A 17345-nucleotide genomic window follows, 5' to 3' on the forward strand; every position below is an offset into this window, starting at 1 on the left:
TGGAATTCCATCACCTCCACTAGCTTTGTTCGTAGGGATGCTTTCAAAGGCCCACTTGACTTCACGTTCCAGGATGCCTGGCTCTAGGTCAGTGATCACACCATTGTGATTATCTGGGTCATGAAGATCTTTTTTGTACAGTTCTTCTGTGTATTCTTGCCATCTCTTCTTAATATCTTCTGCTTCTGTTAGATCCATACCATTTCTGTCCTTTATCAAGCCCATCTTTGCATGAAATGTTCCTTTGGTATCTCTGATTTTCTTGAAGAGATCTCTAGTCTTTCCCATTCTGTTGTTTTCCTCTATTTCTTTGCATTGATCGCTGAACAAGGCTTTCTTAGCTCTTCTTGCTATTCTTTGGAACTCTGCATTCAGATGTTTATATCTTTCCTTTTCTCTTTTGCTTTTCGCTTCTCTTCTTTTCACAGCTATTTGTAAGGCCTCCCCAGACAGCCATTTTACTTTTTTGCATTTCTTTTCTATGGGGATGGTCTTGACCCCTGTCTCCTGTACAATGTCACGAACCTCATTCCATAGTTCATCAGGCACTCTATCTATCAGATCTAGGCCCTTACATCTATTTCTCACTTCCACTGTATAATCATAAAGTATTTGATTTATGCCATACCTGAATGGTTTAGTGGTTTTCCCTTCTTTCTTCAATTTAAGTCTGAATTTGGCAATAAGGAGTTCATGTTCTGAGCCACAGTCAGCTCCTGGTCTTGTTTTTGCTGACTGTATAGAGCTTTTCCATCTTTGGTTGCAAAGAATATAATCAATCTGATTTTGGTGTTGACCGTCTGCTGATGTCCATGTGTAGAGTCTTTTCTTTTCTTATGTTGTTGGAAGTGGGTGTTTGTTATGACTAGTGCATTTTCTTGGCAAAACTCTATTAGTCTTTGCCCTGCTTCATTCCATATTCCAAGGCCAAATTTGCCTGTTACTCCAGGTGTTTCTTGACTTCCTACTTTTGCATTCCAGTCCCGTATAATGAAAAGGACATCTTTTGGGGGTGTTAGTTCTAAAAGGTCTTGTAGATCTTCATAGAACTGTTCAACTTCAACTTCTTCAGTGTTACTAAAAGAATACCCAGTTGTGGATGTGACTGGTGATAGAAGCAAGGTCCGATGCTGTAAAGAGCAATTATTGCATAGGAACCTGGAATGTCAGGTCCATGAATCAAGGCAAATTGGAAGTGGTCAAACAAGAGATGGCAAGAGTGAATGTCGACATTCTAGGAATCAGCAAACTGAAATGGACTGGAATGGGTGAATTTTATTCAGATGACCATTATATCTACTACTGCAGGCAGGAATCCCTCAGAAGAAATGGAGTAGCCATCATGGTCAACAAAAGAGTCCGAAATGCAGTACTTGGATGCAATCTCAAAAATGACAGAATGATCTCTGTTCGTTTTCAAGGCAAACCTGATGGCTCAGTTGGTACAAAATCTACCTGCAATGCAGGAGCTGAGAAGGCAATGGCACCCCACACTGGTACTCTTGCCTGGGAAATCCCGTGGACGGAGAGCCTGGTAGCCTACAGTCCTTAGGGTCGCAAAGAGTTGGACATGACTGAGGAACTTCACTTTTACTTTTCACTTTCATGCATTGGAGAAGGCAATGGCAACCCACTCCAGTGTTCTTTCCTGAAGAATCCCAGGGACAGAGAAGCCTGGTGGGCTGCCATCTATGAGGTCATCACAGAGTCGGACACGACTGATGCGACTTAGCAGTAGGAGCAGCAGCAATGCAGGAGACCCAGGTTCCATCCCTAGGTCAGGAAAATCCCCTGGAGATGGGAATGGCAACCCACTTCATTATTCTTGCCTGGAGAATCCCATGGACAGAGGACCCTGGCAGGCTACAGTCCATGGGGTCACAAAAATCAGACACGACTGAGTGACTAGCACTTTCTTTCAACAGGTCACAAATGTAGACAGTTATGCTTCCTAGTACCTTCAGACCACATCTGAAGACAATTTAGATCATCACAACTAGAGTGGACAATGCTACTGGCATTTAGTTAGTAGAGGCCAGGGATAATACAAATATGTTTGACAGTTCCTGGATTTAAAAAAAAATATATTCATATACCTGACTATCTTCTTTACTTTTACAGCTTTTCCTCATCAGCTTCCTACAGTCCATGGCAGGTACAAGGCACTCGATAAATACTGATTGAGCTGAATGTTCTGAGAACATTTTTTGTAGGCTATGTTGTTGTATATGAAATATATAATGATCCTGTCCTTGGCTTTTATTCATGTGAAATAAAAATATACCACATAACCTCTAATGCAATTTTCATGACTATGTTACCCCTAACAACAGCATTATTCTTTATTTTCATTCTGTTTACTCAATTTGCAGACAATATAGCACAGATTTCTTCAGTACCTGTCTATGTACAAGTTCTCAATATCAATGATCATGCTCCTGAGTTTTCCGAATACTATGAGACTTATGTTTGTGAAAATGCAGTCTCTGGTCAGGTAAGAATCCATCATAAATTGTCAATATCTAAACAGTACTTTGTATTATACAGAATAGCATTTTCTATGTATTCCTCCATCTTTGAAATGATATTAATAAAAATAACCTTTATTTAGCTATATTAATTATAGGCTTTAATGTAAGTTACATATAATTTAAATTTCTTTCTTTCAAAAAATATGTAAACTTCAAATTTTCTATTTCCAAATTCCTCACGTTTGAAAAATCTGCTAACCCCTAGAATTTAATAGTAAATCATTTGTACTTTGTCAGTAAAGAAATTATTTTTTGTGATTCTGTAAATAATTTTAATTCATTTTTATTATTCCATCCATCATGCAAATAAAGATAAAATGATATATAAAATACATCAGACATCAACAGATGAAATTAAATTTGAAATGAATTATTAAATATATAAAGACAAGATAGCATACTCTTTTTGAAATACATTATCATTACTTCACAGTTTTTTCACACATTTTCTTATATGGGGCTTACCTTTTTACATTTGTAAAATGTAGAATTTAAATTAGATTCCCCTTTGAGGATCTCAGTTCCAATCACAATAACTTTACATTTTTATTTATCCTATTAAATGTCATAAAACATTAAAAAAAACCTACTTTTTAAAATCCTAAATAAGTATTGCTGTTGTTTAGTCTCTAAGTCATGTTGGCCTCTCTGCAACTCCATGAACTGCAGCACACCAGGCTTCCCTGTCTTTCACTATCTCCCTGAGTTTGCTCAAACTCCTGTCCACTGTGTCAGTGATGCTATCCAACCATTTCATCCTGTTTTCTACTTCTCCTCTTGCCCTCAATCTTTCCTAGCATCCACTTCTTTTCCAATGAATCAGCTCTTCATATCAGGTGGCCAAAATATTGGAGCTTCAGTTTCAGCATCAGTTCTTCCAATGAATATTCAGGGTTGATTTCCTTTAGGATTGACTAGTTTGATCTCCTGACCAAAGAACTCTCAAGAGTCTTCTCTAACAACACAATTCGAAAGGATCATAAAACAAACAAACAAAAAAAAAGAATCAAGTACTTACAAAACTATAAAACAAAAATTGAAGGTTACAAAAACCAATATAAATGTATTACTGGTATTGGTTTTGTTTTTATTGGAGGTTTTTTTACTTAGATTCTTGATTTATTCTGGTTGGTTTGAAATATATTATGTTGTTTTTTATAAAATATCTCAGAAGCAATAACTCAATAAATTTCATTTTTCTTTCTTAAAGTAAGTTAATACTTTTTAATTTATCAGATTATTTTATTTTGAAATTATTGTTTGAAAGACAATGAAATGATACCTTTGAGTATGCATATCAAGAAAAAGAAAGAAAAATTGGGTAAATTATAAAAATTATATCCCTATTTTGTAATATGATATTTGTGTGTTCTAATAATTTGAAAATATGAATGATGTAAACAGTGTTGGGAAGATGATACATAAATATATTAAAATTCTCCAGTGTTTTCAACAAATTTTGCTGTAACAAATAGATAAGAAGGAAACAGGGAGGAAATGGAAATTCCATCTAAACCTCATACTTTATACAAAGATTATTTTATAATGTATCATAGATTTAAACATAAACCTAAAACTAGAGATAAGCAGAGGAGAAAATATTATTTTATGGCTAGGCAAAGAGTTCTTAAATATAACACCAAAATACCAATCCAAAAGAGAAAACATGTATTAATTTGATGTAATCAAAATTAAGCCAGTGAAAGTCCCTGTTAAAAGAATAAAAAAGACAATCTACAGAGTGGCAACAAATATTTGAAAGTAATGATATAACTGGTACTCAGTCTAATAGTCAAAATCTCCCTTAATACTGAAACACATTTGGTAGTATATTTTAAAATAATAATGCGAATAAAATCTCTGCTTTCCATACTATCAATTCATAGTGTTCCTAAGCTTAGGTCCCTACAATAATACATATAATTCATACAAAGTGGAGTTACCAAAAAGAATAAAATATATTTGAGAACATAAAATTATCTAGTCAAGTGAGTAAAGTACTGACAAATAAATAAGATAGAATTTTAATTTTTCTGAAAGCATTAAAAAAAGAGAGAGGAGATTGCTTTTCAACAGGCATAATGTTTGCATTAAGCTGGGTGAATAAGCCTGTGACATTGTCACTATGGTTAAAAATGTGTTAAGAGAGTGGATCTCATGTTAAATGCTTTTGCCACAAAGTTTTTAAAATGTAGAAGAGAAAGGGGTAAAATTAATTTTAATGTTTGTTTGACAGAATATGATGATTTTCACATGTAATAAAAATATAGGGAAATATTTTATGTATTTTCTCATACTATGAAAATCACTCTTGTTTCGTGTCCCACAGGCTCAGACAGCTGGACAAAATGGTGTGTTAAAAGGTCTCCTGTATCTATCTGCTTTGGGTAGATAATACAATCCCTGTAGGAAACCAAAAATGCCAGAACAGTGCACTGTATTCTGAAGGAAATCAGGCCTTCCCTTAATGACCTATGTGGCTAAGCAGAAGTTTTATTTCTGTTCCTTATGTGCAAATGACCAGGATGCGGCAGAGAGGAAGAGTAAAACTTTTCAGGGTTTTGCAAAATATGAATATAATAAACGAGCTGACATTAGGGCAATTTGCCTTTTCTGTTTGGTGTAAATAGTTATCATTTTTCAAATTAATGATTCCCATTATCTTGACTGATACCAAATATCTTTTCCAGAAGTCAAGTAGAATAGCAGTAATTTTTAGATTCCTTCATACCAATACACTGTCTAATGTAAAGACAGTTACATTGTCTCCATGTAAAAATTTTCTCTTGCCTAAATTTCTATGATCCCACAGTGTGTTCCCTGGGTTTCTCTTCATCTTCCTTTCTCCCTCCTGTCCCTTACTTTTTATTTTTTTCAGACTCACTCTGTTATCCACAAAATGTCTCAATTACAGTCATATGCAAATGACTTCTAGATCTTTATGCCAGTTCTTTCTCTTATATTTAATGCGGTAAGTCCAAATAATTAGAGAAAATTTCTACCTCTATTCTGCTGGAATGTAAACAGTGGTGATAGAGACATTCTTGGCCCCAGCCACCATGGGACACCCAGACCTGAGATGACTTGGAGTGTTCCAAATGCCAATGAAACATTTGTTAAATGGATACCCTTGGGATATTCATTATATACATTCATAGTTTAAATTTATATGTGATGATTTTCTTTGTACTTTTATAAAGAATTTTATAAAGAATGACAAAAGTAATTTATCAAAGGAAAATGAGAAAATATATATTGAGATAAAATCTAAGACTATTTCATTTTTAACAGAATAAATGTATATCTATACAAGTTAATGGCAAAACATTACATTTAATGTAATTTGAATACATCTAATAAAATTTTGTGAAAACTTTTTTTTGAAACAGTAGTTCTGCCTCTGTCTGCTATCAAAATGTTATGATATCATGAGCTTTTCAATATTTTTTCCTTAAAAATATTCTAAACAAAGAAAGAAAACAGACTATAGACTCAATTTTCTTATAGCTCTATTATTTGATTAGCACTTTGACCTTTAGAACAGATGTTCACAACCTTTTTGAATACTAAATGTATATCCTAAAAATAAATATAAATAATCCTAAGAATGTATATCTCCATATTTAAAAAAAATATTGGAGTATAGTTGATTTACAGTGTTGTGTTAGTCTTAGATATACAGCAAAGTGAACTAGTTGGCACTCCAGTGGTTAAGAATGCTGGAGAGGGTGTGGAGAAAAGGGAACCCTCTTACACTGTTGGTGGGAATGCAAACTAGTACAGCCACTATGGAGAACAGTGTGGAGATTCCTTAAAAAACTGGAAATAGAATTGCCTTATGATCCAGCAATCCCACTGCTGGGCATACACACTGAGGAAACCAGAAGGGAAAGAGACACGTGTACCCCAATGTTCATCGCAGCACTGTTTATAATAGCCAGGACATGGAAGCAACCTAGATGTCCATCAGCAGACGAATGGATAAGAAAGCTGTGGTACATATACACAATGGAGTATTACTCAGCCATTAAAAATAAAACATTTGAATCAGTTCTAATGAGGTGGATGAAACTGGAGACTATTATACAGAGTGAAGTAAGCCAGAAAGAAAAACACCAATACAGTATAATAAGGCATATATATGGAATTTAGAAAGATGGTAACAATAACCCTGTGTATGAGACAGCAAAAGAGACACTGATGTATAGAACAGTCTTATGGACTCTATGGGAGAGGGAGAGGGTGGGAAGATTTGGGAGAATGGCATTGAAACATGTAAAATATCATGTATGAAACGAGATGCCAGTCCAGGTTCAATGCACGATACTGGATGCTTGGGGCTAGTGCACTGGGACGACCCAGAGGGATGGTATGGGGAGGGAGGAGGGAGGAGGGTTCAGGATGGGGAACACATGTATACCTGTGGTGGATTCATTTTGATATTTGGCAAAACTAATACAATTATGTAAAGTTTAAAAATAAAATAAAATTAAAAAAAAGAAAACTAAAAAAAATAAAAATAAATAAAATTAAAAAAAAAAAGAATTTAGGCTTCCATTACAGAGGGCGCGGATCTGATCCATGGCATGCATGCATGCTAAGTCACTCAGTCATGTCCGACTCTTTTTGATCCCATGGACTATATAGCCTGCCAGGCTCCTCTGTCCATGGGATTCTCCAGGCAAGAATACTGGAGTGGGTTGCCATGCCCTCCTCCAGGCGATTATCCCAACTCAGGGATCAAACCCGTGTTTCTTACATCTTCTGCAATGACAGGTGGATTCTTTACCATTAGTGCCACCATCCCAGGAACTAAGACCCACTTGCCGTGCAGTGTGGCCAATAAATAAATGTTTCTCCAAATTTTAAACTTAGAACATTAAGTGGGAAAGACAGAATTCAGAATATTAGACTTTCAAGCCCATATCCTTCATCCTGGCTATACAAAATCTTGCAATAACTCGAAAGCATTATCCTGATACAATGCACATTTATTATTGTAGGCATGGATTGAATAAAAATGTTTTATTTTACTAGATTATTTAATTAACACTCCATGATTGTGATTTAATTAGGAATGTGTTGTAAGGGAAAAGATAAATCAATGTAGAGAAATAATGTACAAACTGTATTAGTTTCACAAGGTTCTTCATGCATGTGTAGAGATATCCTTTGAAATGTAAGATTATAAATCATATCTGTCATCTTGCAACTAAGGATATTTTTGTTTGACACATTGTTAAAAGCAATTTAATTCTAGAAAATTCAAAACAATAACTTTTATAGTCAATTTACTTTAATTTCCAGAATAAATCACAGTCTCACTATTTGATGTTGACAGCACATCTCTTTTTTGACAATAATTAACTACTTGACTGACACTTTCATGTCTTGAAAGCAAAGGACTAATTGTGAACTGATTTGTTCCTAGTTGCATTATTTCATTTTTTTATAATCTGAGATAGAGAGAGGAATTTACTTGACATGGAACACTTTTGCTCTAATCTTCTGGGTGAAAGGAAATCATTTACATCACCCCTAAGCTTTAAATACACTACTCTTAAAATCAATTTATAACCTCATTACTTTAACAAATACTCAAGTAAGACAATAAAGTTTATTACAGTTATGTCTCCAATATATGCAGGAACTATTTAATTTCAGCAAGTCGTAATGGTTAGTATTCAGATAAGAAAGAGAGAAGGAGAAAAGGACAGAAAGGAGAAATCCAGGCAGGAAGGATCGGAGGATGTTTTCTGACAAACTTACCTTACGGAAATCATCTCATCCATTAACAAGAATTTACTTTCTATGTAATATCAAAACATTCTTCTGAAAGGAGCAAGTAAACATGTTTTTAACCTCAGAAAATATTTTCATATTTTCCACCAATTTTTAGATATCCTCTGGAATATCCATAAAGATTTTGGTAAAGCAATTTTAATAGAAGCTAATAATAATTTAAAATAATAATCAGAATATTATAAAGAGAATGATCAAAACTTATCCCTATTTTTTTTCCTAGGTGATTCAGACCATCAGTGCAGTGGATAGAGATGAATCCATAGAACATCACCATTTTTATTTCAATCTATCCATGGAAGAAAATAACTCGAGTTTTGCAATCATAGATAACCAAGGTAATGCCATTCACTTATAATAGCTTTCTATTCATTCTTTGAGATCTTGTTTAATTTTAAGAAAATTCACAGCATTACTTTTTATACTGTTCCTGCAATATGATAGTGTTGAGAAATTATTCAAGGAGTGGCAATGGAAATGGGAAACAAAACCCAAATTAGTGTTCTGGGAATACTAGCCTCATTTCCCACTGGATTTCTTTAAATTGGAAACACTTTTTCAAGTAATTATTGGCTATAAGCCCTTGCAAAGTCTGAATGTCCTTGAAAATATAATTGCAGTTCCTCTCAGGTCTTCATATCTGGAGAAGAAAATGATATATACTTCCCTGGTAGCTCAGACAGTAAAGAATCTGCCCGCAATGAGGGTGACTCGAGTTCAGTCCTGGGTTGGGAAGATACCCTGAAAAAGGGAATGGCAACTCACTCCAGTATTCTTGTCTGGAGAATTTCATGGACAGAGGAGCCTGTAGGACTACAGTCCTTGGGGTCCCAAAGAATTGGACACAACTGAGCAACTAACACTTTCACTTTTCATAGTCACTTGATTGATTCAAAGATATTTGGAATCATTAATTAGAAGCTATAAATATATGAAAAGGCTGTTCTTTTCCCTTCAAAACAAAATAGTTGTATCAGCCTAAGAACAAAATGTTCTAAAGAATTTTGTATGGAGAGACGGAGTTCCTTTTCCTTTCATACAGAAGTAGATTAACTTTGTACAAAGCTGCAGTGTTCTTTTTTCCTTCAGTAAAATATTTTTTGTCATCATATATGTTTCTATTCTAATTTTGCTTCATATCACAAAGATATGCAGCACTGTAGGATTCAGGCATCTATAATCAAACACCCGCAGCTGTTCTTCCTTACACCTGAGTTTAAGCTCCCATCAAGGGGAGATCTTTTATGGAAGGATAAATGCAGACACATTCTTTCCCCTTTGCCTTTGTCAAATTCCCTAGTGAAAGAAACTCAACTAGATTTAAGATTAAAAAAAAAAGCCACATCAAAATAAGAAATATGCTATAGATTTGTTTATATTAATATAAAATAAATTAGTGGGACAAAATAAATATATTGAAACATAAATGGAACAATTTAATTTTGGTTTAATATTTGTGGTTATAAGTAATTTAAGAAAATACATACCAAAAAGTATAAACTTTCTCACCTGTTTGATGTGTCTAGTGAATAAAATCACAGAAGGTTTATAGACTTCAAGAGCATGATGGAGAGTTTGTTTTTAAAAGGAGATTTAGGAAAAGTGATAAGTAGGCATATATTTCAAAAGACTTCCATATTTTTTATTTATCTATTTCAAAGACTTCCATTTATCTATCTCCTCTTATTTGTTTGTGTCTTCTAAAATTTGTTTGATTGCTACAGAATATATTTCAAGGAATGCCAATAAAAAAAAAAAAAAAGTGTCTGGGGGAAACATATTGTGTACCATTGACTGATACACAGTAAACTGCACTGGAGAAGACCACTTAGCATTTTTGGGGATTTAAGGAAAAAAATTAAATATGTTGAAGTATTCATGATTTATTTTTGTTAACTCTTTGAGTGTTCTAGCCAGGTGACTTAATCAGTATTATTAAGGTTTAACGATTCTCTGAAATATAAGTAGAAAATAGGTTAATAATGTCAAGGTGAAATAAAATGTTCTAAAAGAAACTTTAACTCCAAGTAAAGTTAATTCTTTTGCCTTACTAATAAATACATTATTTGAGATCACTACTGTGACACAGAGATGACTTTGAAAATCTCAGGTTATTTATACTATTTGTGAAAGTAATGAGTTTCTATTAGAAAAATGAGTCATGAGTATTTAATTCAAATGAAACTGATGTGTCTTTATACATTTAATTCTGCTGCTGCTGCTGCTAAGTCGCTTCAGTTGTGTCTGACTCTGTGCGACCCCATAGACGGCAGCCCACCAGGCTCCCACTTCCCTGGGATTCTCCAGGCAAGAACACTGGAGTGGGTTGCCATTTCCTTCTCCAATGCATGAAAGTGAAAAGTGCAAGTGAAGTCACTCAGTCGTGTCTGACTCTTCGTGACCCCATGGACTGCAGCCTACCAGGCTCCTCTGTCCATGGGATTTTCCAGGCAAGAGTACTGGAGTGGGGTGCCATTGCCTTCTCCACATTTAATTCTAATACCCCCATATACTGTCAATGGCTAATTAAAAAGCAATTTCTTTTCTGTGTTCCATATGTATGTTTCCTCTTTACCAAAAAAAAAAAAAAGATTTTAGAACTGATTCATATAATTCATCTAATTTTGTAATTGGGATTTAGGCAGTCTAAATCAGTAATGACTTTTTGAATTGATCTTTTAATTTTCTTTTTCATCAGAAATGTACTCTTTCTTATTTGAGCTTATTTAATCTCTACATTCCTGCCTCTTCTACACTTAGTGGCTATGAATTTCTTTTGAATTATTAAAAATAAATTATGCCTGTGGATTTTTGTTTTAGATAACACAGCTGTAATTTTGACCAATAGAACTGGTTTTAGCCTTCAAGAAGAGCCTGTTTTCTACATAGCCATCCTAATTGCTGACAATGGAATCCCATCGCTTACAAGTACAAACACCCTTACTGTACACGTGTGTGACTGTGGTGATGCTGACAGCACACAGACCTGCAGTCATAAGGATTTTATGCTTTCCATGGGATTCAAGGCCGAAGTCATAACTGCTATTCTGATATGCATTATGATAATATTTGGTAAGTCATGTGAACTGAGCATATATTCATTTACTGACAACAATATGATACATATAGAAAAGAGTTAATCCCATTATGATGATATAATGTGGACTTGTGTGTATGTGTGTCTGTTTGTGTGTGTTTAATTGCCCTTCTGAATGTGTTACAATTCTTAACTCAAGTGGATAAATGAAAAATAGAGTGAATATGCACTTCAAGTTGAAAATCAATGACCCTTGAATTTGATGAGTGTGTGAGTACACATGTGCACGTCCTTTTAGGAGTGGTTTTGACACACACACTGCAACATATATAGTAATGTAAAAATTAGTAATAATAATGGTGAAATTCTGTTTCACGCTTATTATACTCCAGGAGACTGACTTAAGTGATTTGCAGAAATTGTGCAGTTTACTCCTCAAGATAACCTCAAGAAGTAGCAACTGTTATCGCCCATATTGTACAGATGAAGAAGTGAAAGTCCAAGAGTTACCTAATTTACAAAGGGTCCTGTAGCTAATAAATGAAGTGCTGAGGTTCCATAACCATAACAAACCTCCATCCAACTCTTTCCTGCAGCACACTGAAGCCTAGACGCATTAGGGAGTAAATGTTAGGATGAAAAAAATGTAAACGAGAAGTAACAAGGATCTACTGTAGAGCCCAGGGAACGTGTCAATACTCTGTACTGGCCTATGTGGGAAAAAGTCTAAAAAAGAGTAAATCTGTACACATGCATAACTGATTCACTTTGCTGTACACTTAAAACTAACACAATATTGTAAATCAACTCTACTCCAAAAAAAAAAAGGAAATTCCAACTGATCAGGACGCACATAGTTCTGTCGGTCACATACATCTCAGGGTTTCCAACTTTCCAGCATATACCATGAGGAACTAACAGAAAGTTTCCTGCTTTAAAAAAAAAAAATCATTTGTTTATGATGGGTAATTATGCTTAAGCTAGCTTTGTAGTTAAAAATAAACATAGTTTTCATTCTAAACACGTAAAATAGAGAGTCTTACTTAAAGTGTTAAACACAAAAGAAATCTCAGTAAAATAGCTCCACTTGTTTTTGTCTGTTTGCTAATGTTGTTGCTGTTGTTTTCACAAGGAAATAAGTTATAGTCACTTTACAGATGAGGCAAATGAGGTTCCAAATGTTTTAGCTAAGCTTTTAAAACTACACATTATGCATCAAGCACAACTTTTCTTAACATACCAGTCTATATAGTCTAAACCCTTCTGTTGATTCCCTCATCACTTCACATCAAAGCCAACACAACTGTATTGAATGTTGACAGCAACCGTATGAGCCATGGGTTATGAAATCCCAAACTCACTACTCAAACTGACATACAAAATGTTTCAGGATTTGCTTTACCTTCACTCTTCTCATCGTTCTCAAAGCTTTAAAAACCAGGCATTTCTCTTTTACCAAAGTTGCCCGTCTTTTCTATCTAGCTTCAGTTTTTCAAATTATGTTTGATGATCTTTTATCATAAATCTGAATTTAGAGCTATATAACTAGATATCAGAAGCAAGAAGCGGTAGAAACAGTATAATGTTTGCAGGTTGCAAGTACAAAATTACTCACTGATACAGACCCAAACCTAGTCCCAAGACCCTGCAAGTAAATCAAGGGCAACCTCACAGTCAAGGGCACGAGTCATATTGGAAAGGTGGAATGTCAGGTTCAACAATAGTCAGCAGTTTCCTGTGAAAGTTTCATGAATATGCACTTCAATTCATAGATTGAAAAATTATTTATTAGATCCCTTTCTATTTCAACCATATATCTCAGCTGTATTAAATTACTGTACCTGGATTCAGGCACAGTGAGCTTATTTCAGGAACACTATTTCAATTTATTTAAATGTAAGATTTACCTAAAACGTTGCCTAATGTATTTCTCTTTTGATAATATTAATAACATTACTTCCTGTTTGTTTCAGTTTCTGTAGATGAAATTCTGAACAGATACATAAGATCTGAACTTGTGTAAGGGGACTAACCATGAAACACACAATTTTCTCCAAAAAATTTTTAAAAAGCATTCTGAAATTGTTCTATTTCTACACAATGTTAAAACTATTTCATATTAATACAGTTGATTGATGTGAACATACCAGTGTTATGACTCAAAAATCTGATAAGTTTCGAATTTCTGAAATTAATATGGTGTAGCAAAGCACAGATTGTGAACCAACTTTCTGGTTTTGAATGCCAGCTTTTTGTTCCCTGGGCATGTGATTTAATCTCTCGGCACTTCATTTTCACCATCTTTACTAGAGCACTATAATAAAATATAGGTAGCACAGCAAATCAATGAATATATGTAGAGCTTTTAGAAAAATGACTGGGACAGACTTTGTAGTCAATAAATACTAACTTTGAAAGAAATTATGCCATAGAATGTGTCTCAGTGGTAAAAATCAAACCATCTCAGTGTGATTAACTTCCTCTAACACGGATCACTGGTTCCTGAGATTGACAGAGGCAGGTAGATTGGAAAATCTTCTTTCTCATCTTTGTTTTATTTTCAATAAAGAAAAAAAATAAAATTTTGTAATAAATTGATCATCATATAAAGTTCACTGTATTTCTCTGATGTTTTTCCACTCTAAATCATCAACCAGTTAAGACTTCTATGCTGCCTTATCTTTCTGCAAGTCCCTTTGGTAAATTTTCAATGACAAATATATCTTTGCTTTATAATCAGAAAACTGAAGCTTTTGTCTTGAGCTTGTAACAAAAGCAAGAATTTATAGCTTATTATAAATAGCATACTATTTAACAATATTTTATAATGTAAATAGATAACATATTATATATTTAATTATAGTATGCATTAATATTATAAATGTAATATTTGATAATGTGTTTCAGTACAAATAGAATAAATATATAACATTATATAGGTATAACATTAGTATAACAGTATTAGGCATTATTGTTTATTTATAATATAGTAATACAAATATAAACATGCATTATATTTAAGGAGTAATATGAAGCCTTAATATTTATAATATTGTATTTGCGTTAATGTTCTGATACGCTTTGTTTAACAGGGTTTATTTTTCTGAACCTCGGTCTGAAACAACGGAGGAAGCAAACTCTGTTTCCTGAGAAAAGTGAAGAATTCAGAGAGAATATATTCAGATACGATGATGAAGGTGGCGGAGAGGCGGACACGGAGGCCTTTGACATCGCGCAGCTGCGGGGCAGCGCGGTAATGCGGGGCCGAAAGCCCCGCAGACCCGCCAGGGCGGAGATGCGCAGCCTGTACAGGCAGTCTCTGCAGGTCGGCCCTGACAGCGCGGTGTTCAGGAAGTTCATTCTAGAAAAGCTGGAAGAGGCTGACACTGACCCGTGCGCCCCACCTTTCGACTCCCTCCAGACCTATGCTTTTGAGGGAACAGGGTCCTCAGCTGGATCCCTGAGCTCCTTAGACTCCGCAGTCTCTGATCACGATGAAAATTATGATTATCTTAATGAACTGGGACCTCGCTTTAAAAGATTAGCGTACATGTTTGGTTCCACTATGCAGTCAAAGAATTAGGGCTTTTTTCATTAATACATTTTTTAAAAAATGCTAATGTATGTTTGGGCAAACTGGTAGTCGCTTGGTGAAAAGTTGTTTACTTCAGTTCCCTGGGAAAAGAAAGAGACGCAACTTACACTATTCTCTGATTTTCTTGTAATAAATATCCCATATCGTCCCTGACAGCAGATAAGGGAAGTGAAGCTAACTGCTCTTTCAGACGTTTTTTATTTTTATTTTTTTTAATGCCGAATACAAATTTTCAAAATTTTTGACTGTTTAATGTGAAAAGGGCAATGAACTAGATCGTCTTACTTTTATTTCATTTATTCACTTTGTAAATCTTGCAAAGTAAGAGTAAAGTGTTTCTGTGTGTTAACTTCCTGATACTCTACTGAGAAAAACATATAGGAGAATCTGGGTGGTTATATACAACTTTGAAAAACTCTTTTCTGTGAATATGCAAGCTTATGACTGAGAGTCTATGATTCATTCCAGTTTGATATTTTAAAATTGTCTTCAACACCACATTTTAAAACTGATTTCAAATTTAGACAGATGCTTGGTATTTGTTTATGAATCAAAGATATAGTGTAAATTTATATTCTCTTGGATATTACAGCTTTATAGAAAAAAGCACATAGACTATGTTTAGGAGATTTTCATAAGTTATTTTCTTATGTATTCAGAATACTTCTTTATCATGTCACAATGCAATCACAAAGTACATATCAATATTTCCTCAAGATTAAATTAAAACTTTTTAAAAATAATTGAAAGCGTGAAATTTTTTCATTTTATTTTTTAATTTTATTGCTACCAAATGAGAGAAGTAAGTGAAATTAGTACTGGGTTAAAACTAGAATTAGTATTCATCCAAAATATTATGACCAACTGTGCTGCTCTTACTGTGCATAAAATAAAACATGATAAAATTCTCAGCATTTCCTTTTTTATCGATGCTTAGACTGTAACTGATTCTTCCATGTCATTTTTTTATTATTCAGTATAAAATTAGGTGCAAGAGTTACTTTTATTGTAACATTATGGAGGAAATATGCTAAGCTGCTGGACATAAAGCTTGAAGGTAACATTAGAGAGTAAGATAATAAAACACTTTGATTTTAATCAGCCTTGTAAAAATGATTCTTATTATTCTATCCAAATCAAAGTGAAATTCGAAATTCACAGTTTGAACAGAAAGTAGTGAACACTGTGTGCTCAAAATTGCTATATGTGTTCATTTTTTATTAATAGCGTGTGAAACTGAACTGAACCAACTTGATCATATATGTTCAAATCAAATATTTCAAATAATTTTGAGCTGAAGTTGGAACAGTTGAATACCTACAATCTCTCTCTCTCTATTTTGAGACATAAACATCCATACCATGTAATAGAAGATAATTTTTTCATCAATATCAATCAGGTATCATTGGTATCATTTTGTGTCAGCAACACAGATATAATTTTACAAAAGCCTGAGAAAATCAGACTTGCAATACAACAATTTTGCAAGATATTAAAAGCAGTTGGAGAGGACATCAGACCAGATCAGATCAGTCGCTCAGTTGTGTCCGACTCTTTGCGACGCCATGAATCGCAGCACACCAGGCCTCCCTGTCCATCACCAACTCCCGGAGTTCACTCAGACTCACATCCATCGAGTCAGTGATACCATCCAGCCATCTCATCCTCTGTCGTCCCCTTCTCCTCCTGCCCCTAATCCCTCCCAGCATCAGGGTCTTTTCCAGTGAATCAACTCTTCTCATGAGGTGGCCAAAGTACTGGAGTTTCAGCTTTAGCATCATTCCTTCCAAAGAAATCCCAGGGCTGATCTCCTTCAGAATGGACTGGTTGGATCTCCTTGCAGTCCAAGGGACTCTCAAGAGTCTTCTCCAACACCACAGTTCAAAAGCATCAATTCTTTGGCGCTCAGCCTTCTTCATAGTCCAACTCTCACATCCATACATGACCACAGGAAAAACCATAGCCTTGACTAGACAAACCTTTTTTGGCAAATAATGTCTCTGCTTTTGAATATGCCATCTAGGTCATAACTTTCCTTCCAAGGAGTAAGCGTCTTTTAATTTCATGGCTGCAGTCACCATCTGCAGTGATTTTGGAGCCCAGAAAAATAAAGTCTGTGGACACTGTTTCCACTGTTTCCCCATCTATTTCCCATGAAGTGGTGGGACCAGATGCCATGATCTTCGTTTTCTGAATGTTGAACTTTAAGCCAACTTTTTCTCTCTTCACTTTCACTTTCATCAAGAGGCTTTTGAGTTCCTCTTCACTTTCTGCCATAAGGGTGGTGTCATCTGCTTATCTGAGGTTATTGATATTTCTCCCGGCAATCTTGATTCCAGCTTGTGTTTCTTCTAGTCCAGCATTTCTCATGATGTACTCT

At 34.6% G+C, this 17345-nt stretch overlaps 1 protein-coding gene across 1 annotated transcript in view; it reads left to right on the forward strand.

The window, feature by feature from the left end:
• CDH19 (cadherin 19) overlaps positions 1-16063 on the forward strand; it is an 80679-nt gene extending 64616 nt beyond the window's left edge. The window contains exons 9-12 of the mRNA XM_070778687.1: positions 2373-2494; positions 8557-8671; positions 11154-11405; positions 14463-16063. Of these exons, the coding sequence (XP_070634788.1) occupies positions 2373-2494; positions 8557-8671; positions 11154-11405; positions 14463-14953 (980 nt within the window). The 3' untranslated portion in view covers positions 14954-16063. The remainder of the gene's footprint in view (positions 1-2372; positions 2495-8556; positions 8672-11153; positions 11406-14462) is intronic.
• Positions 16064-17345: the final 1282 nt, after the last annotated feature.

The sequence above is a fragment of the Bos indicus genome, chromosome 24 (genome assembly GCF_029378745.1).
Source record: "Bos indicus isolate NIAB-ARS_2022 breed Sahiwal x Tharparkar chromosome 24, NIAB-ARS_B.indTharparkar_mat_pri_1.0, whole genome shotgun sequence".
Lineage (NCBI taxonomy): Eukaryota > Metazoa > Chordata > Mammalia > Artiodactyla > Bovidae > Bos > Bos indicus.